Below are 9,153 nucleotides of genomic sequence, written 5' to 3'. Positions count from 1 at the left end.
GGGTTTATTTTTCACCCCATGGGGTTAAATAACCCTATTATTTTTCGTGGGGTTTTTTAACCCACGTCTCACTAAAAATAAAATGTGGGGTTTATTATCCCATAATTTTTTATGGGGGGTAAAAAAACCCATATTATTTCTCTTAATGCTTGTAATTATCAAGTGAGAATTATAAAATAAATATTGTTTGGAGTTGCAACATAAATTAAGTACAATACATGTACATTTTTTATCAACTTTGTAACAATTTAATTAATTTTTTTTTCAAATTCATTGATATACAGTACCTGGCCATAAAGTGGGGTCATAATTTTATTTTTACACTATATTTTTATTGAATTGAAAAACCTATTTTCATAAAAACTTGTTGTGAAGTCAATTTTAGCTCAATTTTCATGATTTTTTCACTGAAACATGCAGAATTATTTCAAATTTTCTTATCTTAAATGATAAACAAAATGATACTTAAACTGAAACCAATCATAAAATATTGTCATGACAAAATTTTCTAACCTCAAATTACTATGATTTCTTAACAAATTGAAGTCTTAAAATTTTTGTTTTGCACTTGACCTGTGATTTCACGGTAATGCATAGAGATAAAACTATTTTGAAATAATGTGAAGAAACTAAATTCTGCATTTTATGGTGTTTTAGACATTAAAAAGAAACAATAGAATGACACTGCAAGAATATTTTAGAAAAATGTGTTTCCTAATGAAATATACAGTGGAAAAATAAAATTATGACTCACTTATGGCCAATGTAAATTAGACATGGCATAAGCATGATAAGAAGGGAATTAAATTATATTTTTTGACTGACCCGTAAGTGAAAAAGTAAACAAATACAGATTAAAAGTTTGAAAGTTAGTCTAATATTCCAAGTGGGGGAGAGAAATGAATATAAAAAAAGACATTGGAGTGGACCGGCAATTTCATCAGAAAAACAATGTAAAAAATAACGTGACTTTGTTTACGCTAGCGTAGCTCACAGGTTATTGTTTTCACTATTTTACTGATTAAACTGCCAACTCCTCAGTCCTGTGACCTGTTATTGAACACTGTTGATCGTGAATCACATAGTAATGATAGTTGTTCTACTTACATGGAGTTTAGTTTGAGCTCTGCTGTTTGTAGCATAATGGACTTGATTCAAACAAAGACAAAAACTTCTCTACTTTTCAAAGAATGTTTTTGAAATTGATTGAAAGAGACCAAATCAAATCATGACTTGTGATACTTCTAATTCCTCATTTGGTGGCACCATTGTCACCCACATCTTTTCCTTCCCTATGTATAAGTCGTACTCTAAGAAACATATGGGTGACTCTGACAAATAGCGTAAAATTCAAAGACTAAACTGTTATATTTATCCGGAATTTGTTTTTCAGCTACACTGACAAAAGTTAAGTATATTATACTTGTAGATGTTTATGCCCACTGGCCCTGATTTGGGAATAAATCCCATTGTATTCCATTCTAAATAATTTGTAAATGCAGTATCTTCTAAAAAACCCTAAACCAGAAAAATGCTTTCTTTAAAGTGATTAAAAGAACCAGTTCGTCTTCTTTCATGCAATATAACACTTTTATAGCTTTTTCAAAGGAATTAATAAATTTAAATCATAAAAAAAGAGATGAAAGAAGACGAACTGGTAGCGTGTGTTATGGAATAAAAATACCACACCAAGCAAATTTACATGAAATAAAATGAAAGAAAAGACCTATAGCCCTCAAGGTTTCACTGGTCAGCATGATCAAGGACTCTAATAAATTCATTCAATACGCATACAGGTACGGACTGACTATATAAAATCTAATATTTATTTTTGAATATTAATTATGTCTATAAGGCAGCTATAAAGCTCCTCCGTTTTTCAATAATTTATTTAAATTTTTAAAACTTATAGCCTTGAGTAGAAAACAGTCTCTCATTTCCTTAAATGTTTCAAAAATATATATATAAACAAATACTTTGATAAAGTTAGAATTACTAAATACGAGAAATTTATAATTTATCATTTAAGATTAAGAAAGACCATACTTTTACAAGAAAAATAAAACCATACTTGCCAAATTTCATTGAAATATGAAAAAGTTATGGCCAGTTAAGAGAACACACCTGTACGATTGACTGAATATGACATGATGATGGATTCTCCCCATGTAAATTTCAATTCTTTTACAACTTATCATGTAAGATTTAGAAAGTTTATGCCATTGCAAGAAAAATAAAACCAATACTTGCCAAATTTCATTGAAATATGAAAAAGTTATGGCCAGTTAAGAGAACACACTAGTACGACTGACTGTGTATTACATGATGATGGATTCTCCCTATATAAATTTATGTTCTCTTTTAGTTTTACAATTTAATCACTTAAGATTAAGAAAGACGTCACCATACTTTTACAAGAAAAATAAATCCATACTTGCCAAATTTCATTGAAAAATAAGAAAGTTATGGCCAGTTAAGAGAACACACTAGTACGACTGACTGAATATGACATGATGATGGATTCTCCCCATGTAAATTTCAGTTCTTTTACAACTTATCATGTAAGATTTAGAAAGTTTATGCCATTGCAAGAAAAATAAAACCAATACTTGCCAAATTTCATTGAAATATGAAAAAGTTATGGCCAGTTAAGAGAACACACTAGTACGACTGACTGTGTATTACACGATGATGGATTCTCCCTATATAAATTTATGTACTAGCTCTTTTAGTTTTACAATTTTATCACTTAGGATTAAGAAAGACCATACTTTTACAGAAAAATAAAACCATACTTGCCAAATTTCATCGAAATATGAAAAAGTTATGGCCAGTTAAGAGAACACACTAGTACGACTGATTGTGTATTACATGATTGGATTATATAAATTTATGTTCTCTTTCAGTTTTACAATTTATCATTTTAGATTAAGAAAGACCATACTTTTTGAGTTTTACAAGAAAAATAAATCCATACTTGCCAAATTTCATTGAAAAATAAGAAAGTTATGGCCAGTTAAGAGAACACACTAGTACGACTGACTGAATTTGACATGATGATGGATTCTCCCCATGTAAATTTCAGTTCTTTTACAACTTATCATGTAAGATTTAGAAAGTTTATGCCATTGCAAGAAAAATAAAACCATACTTGCCAAATTTCATTGAAATATGAAAAAGTTATGGCCAGTTAAGAGAACACACTAGTACGACTGACTGTGTATTACATGATGATGGATTCTCCCTATATAAATTTATGTCCTCTTTCAGTTTTACAATTTATCATTTTAGATTAAGAAAGACCATACTTTTACAAGAAAAATAAATCCATACTTGCCAAATTTCATTGAAATATGAAAAAGTTATGGCCAGTTAAGAGAACACACTAGTACGACTGACTGAATATGACATGATGATGGATTCTCCCCATGTAAATTTCAGTTCTTTTACAACTTATCATGTAAGATTTAGAAAGTTTATGCCATTGCAAGAAAAATAAAACCAATACTTGCCAAATTTCATTGAAATATGAAAAAGTTATGGCCAGTTAAGAGAATTAACACACTAGTACGACTGATTGTGTATTACATGATGATGGATTCTCCCTATATATAAATTTATGTTCTCTTTTAGTTTTACAATTTAATCACTTAGGATTAAGAAAGACCACACTTTTACAAGAAAAATAAAACCATACTTGCCAAATTTCATTGAAATATGAAAAAGTTATGGCCAGTTAAGAGACACACTAGCACGACTGACTGTGTATTACATGATGATGGATTCTCCCTATATAAATTTATGTTCTCTTTTAGTTTTACAATTTAATCACTTAGGATTAAGAAAGACCATACTTTTACAAGAAAAATAAAACCAATACTTGCCAAATTTCATTGAAATATGAAAAAGTTATGGCTAGTTAAGAGAACACACTAGTACGATTGACTATATGTATAACATGATGATGGATTCTTCCTAAGTAAATTATTTTCTCGTTTAGTTTTACAATTTATCATTTTTGATTAAGAAAGACCATACTTTTACAAGAAAAATAAATCCATACTTGCCAAATTTCATTGAAAAATAAGAAAGTTATGGCCAGTTAAGTGAACACACTAGTACGAATGACTGAGTATAACATGATGATGGATTCTCCCTATGTAAATAAGTCCTAGCTCTTACAATTTATAATTTTAAGTCTCAACTCTGTTTTAAGTTGTTATAATCTGCACCAGTAAGAACATTTTAATAGAAAAGGTCATATGTTATATGTAGGCATTCACAAATTAATTTGGTAAAATTAAAAAGAAATGTTGGAAAAGTATTCCATGAAGATACAGTATATTTTAATCTATTTAATAAGAAATATATGAAGAAGTTGAGTAATACATGTATGAATTCTTATTTATGAAAATAAGTTGCAAATGATTTTGAATGAGCAAACCATTGTATTGTTTATTACCAAGAACCATGCAGTTCATAGGTTTAACGTATATACATAAATCAGTTGTACAGTATATGTATAACATTTCAATATCATTCGAACATTATGAAGCCTTACATCAGAGACATAAATAACAGTTATTATGTCTCTGCTTACATCCAAGTATTTGGAAATTTATCAATATGTCAATGACCATTTTCCATGGCAATAACACAATAATTATCAATTAGTAAAATTACAAAAAAAAGTTTAATTTTTCTTTCTTTTTTTTTTTTTTTCATCAATGAACACTTTGAAATGTGCTTTTTACTAGGAAAACTTAAAAAAAAAATTTAGAGGAGCTAGTTACTCTGAAACCAGCTATTTATACTCAAAGGGATATAGTAAACAGGAAATGGTTCGTGTAATGATCAGTCTGTGTGGAAATGAATTCTTGAATATATGTATATACCGGGTATATCATCATATAGACTGAAACTCTGAAAGGTGTGTTCAAGTTCATTTTATTCACTCAGACCATATCAATGGTACATGAGGTTCAACAATATGTACAATATATACAAAGAATAATATACAAGATACACGTGAAATGGCGGAAATATTCATATAAAGTAACAAAGATAACTATGGAGGACAGACTTTTTCATATACTCTATTTATGTAACAGCATAGTTTAATCAATAGTTTGGAGTCAGCAGATGACAACAATTCTGATAATTTGAAAAAATTTGGTCTATTACAATATATACTGGGAAGATATTTTTTTCTACATTCGGAAAAATATTTGCATTCTAAAATGTAGTGATACTCATCAGCTATTTGTCCATTATTACAAAGATTACATTGTCTATCATTTTTGGGAATCCCAAACCACCTCCCAGTCTCAACTGGAAGACGATGATTTGTTGTTCTTAGTTTAATTAATATTGTTCTAAATTTTTGTGGTAGTAAGGCTAAATATTTTTCAAATCCAAATTCTGTTTTGAAGGTACTATAAAAGAGACCTTTAGATGAATCGCGCATATTTCTTTGCCACTTCTGTATGTACTGATCTTTAAGACGTTGATCAACTATAGCCTTTAGCCATTTAATATTTATAAAGGTCTGTTCATTCCACACAATTGAGAAGCCACAACTATCAAGTATATTCTTAATACATAAAATCCAAGGATTCTTATGACTTCCTGTACTGAACTGTTCAAATAAATGTCTATATGTAACATAAACAATCTTATTTTCAGGGCTTACCAATAATTTTGCCCAATAGGATATCATTCTCGAATACACTGTTATATACAAAGGGAAGCGACCCGTTTCGCCATAAACCATATAACTAGGAGTACTACTTTTTAGATTAAAAATATGTTTCAAAAATTTAAGATGAACACGTTCAATCATATCAATGTTATCAAAACCCCATATCTCACATCCATACAAAAGTACTGGAGCGACAACTTTATCGAACAAATCAAGCTGGCAATCTACTGGTAAATTAAATTGTCGAATTTTTCGTATAATTCCATACATGGCTTTTTGAGCTTGCTCACATAAATGTTTTTTAGTTTTAAAGAATGAACCTGATCGAGAAAACAGTATACCTAGGTATTTAAATTCGTTCACAATTTCAATAACAGAATTATTGTAATAAAATACATTCTTAACAGATGGACCTTTCGAAAAAATCATAATTTTTGTTTTGTCTACATTGACAGTCAGTTTCCATTGTACACAATATGAATGAAACTCATTTAGAGCATGTTGTAAACCCTCTGCAGACTCAGACATTATAACTGTATCGTCAGCATAGAACAAAATAAATATTTTAAAATACATCAAAATTTCATTTTCTACAGAGTTTGAACTGCTCACATTGTAAAAGATAGCCCATGTACATTTTTGCTGGCCAGAAACTCTTCTAGATCATTAATATACATAGAAAACAGGAGAGGTGATAAATTTTCTCCTTGGCGGACACCAATGTTACAATTGTAAAATTCAGATGAAAGACCATTCATAGTCACAAGAGACTTGACACCATTATACATATTTTTTATAAAAGTAAAACATTTTCCGGTAATGCCATTATTCAAAAGTTTGTACCAAAGCCCATTTCTCCACACTGTGTCGAATGCCTGTTTGAAGTCAATAAAAGCACAAAAAAGTTTCTTTTTGAGAGAGAGACATCACCATGTTTGAAAGAAAATGTAAACTAAGTATATTATCCAAGGTAGAATAACCTTTCCGAAAGCCAGTTTGGCTTTCGCTTATAAGATTTAAGCTATCTACATAACATTCCAAGCGTTTACATAAAATGGAGGTAAAAAGCTTACCAAGACAACTTAAAAGTGTAATTGGACGATAATTTTCTGGATTTGTTGGGTCACCTTTATTTTTAAAAATCGGTTTGACAATACCCGTGAGCCATTCGTCTGGAATTATTCCACTATCAAAAATCAAGTTAAACATTTTTTTATATACAGGCAAAAACGTAGCTATTGTTGATGAAATATGTTCGTTTAGCAACTGGTCATAGCCTGCGGCCTTATTATTTTTTAATCTTTTAACTGCACATAAAATTTCTTCCTCACTAATCTCAAAATTCAAAAAATCATCACATACACGGCTATCTGTTGGAAAACTTAGAGTATCAACATCTTCTATGTCATTGTCATGACCTTCATTGATGCCCTTCAGAAAATCAAACATAGCATTAATATCTACAGCACATTTATTTATCGCATTAGGACCATTTAAAATTTTCCAATATTCTCTAGTATTTGTTGATCGTAAAGATTTCAAGTTTTTTGTTATGCCTTTCCTATAATCTTTTATACAGGAATCCATAATCTTTTTATATTTTTTGCTTTCTAATTGAAGATTAGCTTTATTTTCTAAACAAGGATTTTTACTATTTAATCGCTTTGCCAAATGATATTTCTTTCTCGCTGTCTTACACTCTTTATTGAACCAGGGTTTATTGCGTTTGTTTTCACAATTATCTTTCTTAAAATTTCGACTAACCCCAAATGTTGATTTAGCTGTGTTTAAAAATATACCACATAACTTATTAGTAACCTCGTTTAAAGTGTCTTTGCTAATGTTACTTGTTTCTGTACTACTAGTCAAAATATCTAACTCATTCTCTATGTCCTTAACCTTAGATATATCCACATTCTCTGGGAAATGTTTTGCTTGGTCTTGTGACCATAGTTTTACACGTGACTGATTTTCAACAATATCTTCACACCTGTGTTTTGTGGAAAGCGCTGGTAAAATAGAAAATGAAACTGGATTGTGCACATCCGAATACAAGTTACAGAAGTCAGAGATATCAAAATCTTTTATAAATTTAAACATAGGTGCTGTGGCAACCACATAATCCACCGTGCTACTACCCTTACAAGTTAAACCTCCCACGTATTTATCACTGCCAGCACGGCCATTTACTATATAAATGTCATTGTTTTTACAAAAATCAATCATTTTGTATCCAAAGTTATTAACATGGACATCTTGTACTACCCTATGGAGAGGAATCTTAAAGTTATCAAAGATAATGGTTCTAGTCTCTATGGCTGTCTTAAAAAGATCCTCACATTTTTGTAATTGTAACTGAAAATCATCAGCTTCAAACCAGTCTTTCAAAATGCCAACTCTTGAGTTAAAATCACCCATTAAACACACATATTTGCTATCTTTAGATATAGAAATAAGTCACTCTCAATGTCTAAAAAACAATCTGTAGAAGCATATTTACTGCCTTCCGGGGGCAGGTACACGACACCAAATATCGCATCTTCTTCAGTATTAAAAATACATTTGCTTATCTTAAACCAAAGAACATATTTACAAGTAGTGTTCAATATTTTCACATATTTAACCAAACTATCTCTTACAGCTAAAATAATTCCTCCTGACCGAGTTTTTGACAATTTTTGTCTATTTTTCATAAATAATGTATAACCCGGAATCTGAATTAAATCAGCGTCATCAGTTTTTGTTTCAGTAAAGCCGATAATATCAAAATTGGAGATGTGATTTAAAAATTCACTGTAATTGAGTTTATTTTTGATTCCACAAACATTTAAACTAAGAAGTTTGATAGAGTTGTTTGCTGACTTCTGACCCTCCGCGCTCCCCTATTTCGTCGGTGTCGAAGATTTCCTAAAGCGTTTGTTTCCTCGTGGGGGTGGTGTAGGATTGTCATTATTGGCAGGCTCGCGGCGCGCTCCGGACGTCCACGGTGTGTTTCTGGAACTCTGGGATATCCTTTGAGTGGGGAAGTTTAGGGAGTCGACGTGTTCCTCTGTATCACTTGGTTCATACATCTCACCATCAATGTACAATTTGTCCACAACAAGTTTCACACGTTTATTATTTTTCATCGCCTTGCGCATAACTGGATACAACTTGCGCCGTTTCTCCTCTACCTCCCGGTGGAAATTGCTCGTTCACCCAAAATGTTAGATCCCTTAAGTTACCGGAGTGGGGCACGTTTGCGAACAAATTCACGATCTTTATAAAAACTAAACTTTGCCACGATGTTCCTTGGCTTGGTTCTGTACTCATCAGGTTTTCCTAAACGATGCACTCTCTCTAAGGGAATTTCATCATAGATTTTTAGCTTGGTTTTCAGGAAATATTGTGAGAACATTCCTTCGGGCAAAATTCTCCAATATATTTTCAAAGGTGTGAAATAGGGATAATTC

At 30.9% G+C, this 9,153-nt stretch overlaps 1 protein-coding gene across 1 annotated transcript; it reads right to left on the bottom strand.

Annotated features, from left to right (window-relative positions):
* Window positions 1-6,526: 6,526 nt before the first annotated feature.
* LOC134244980 (uncharacterized) lies at window positions 6,527-8,119 on the bottom strand. The gene is made up of 2 exons (XM_062727230.1): window positions 6,775-8,119; window positions 6,527-6,576 (listed from the first exon to the last, which is right to left on the bottom strand). The coding sequence occupies exons 1-2, from the start codon at window positions 8,117-8,119 to the stop codon at window positions 6,527-6,529; spliced, it is 1,395 nt and encodes a 464-aa protein (XP_062583214.1).
* Window positions 8,120-9,153: the final 1,034 nt, after the last annotated feature.

The sequence above is a fragment of the Saccostrea cucullata genome, unplaced genomic scaffold (genome assembly GCF_032062105.1).
Source record: "Saccostrea cucullata isolate Sc308-1 unplaced genomic scaffold, CSIRO_AGI_Scuc_v1 ctg3691, whole genome shotgun sequence".
Taxonomy (NCBI): domain Eukaryota; kingdom Metazoa; phylum Mollusca; class Bivalvia; order Ostreida; family Ostreidae; genus Saccostrea; species Saccostrea cuccullata.
The sequence above is the reverse complement of the archived record's forward strand: the minus strand, read 5'-3'. Positions and strand labels throughout refer to the sequence as shown.

What these genes read in the sequence shown, in the direction of transcription:
- LOC134244980 (XM_062727230.1), bottom strand. Translation starts at nt 8,119, where the DNA reads ATGGGTGATTTTAACTCAAGAGTTGGCATTTTGAAAGACTGGTTTGAA. An exon ending in TACACTTTTAAGTTGTCTTG is followed by an intron (nt 6,577 to 6,774) that starts GTAAGCTTTTTA and finishes GACTTCAAACAG; the next exon opens with GCATTCGACACAGTGTGGAG.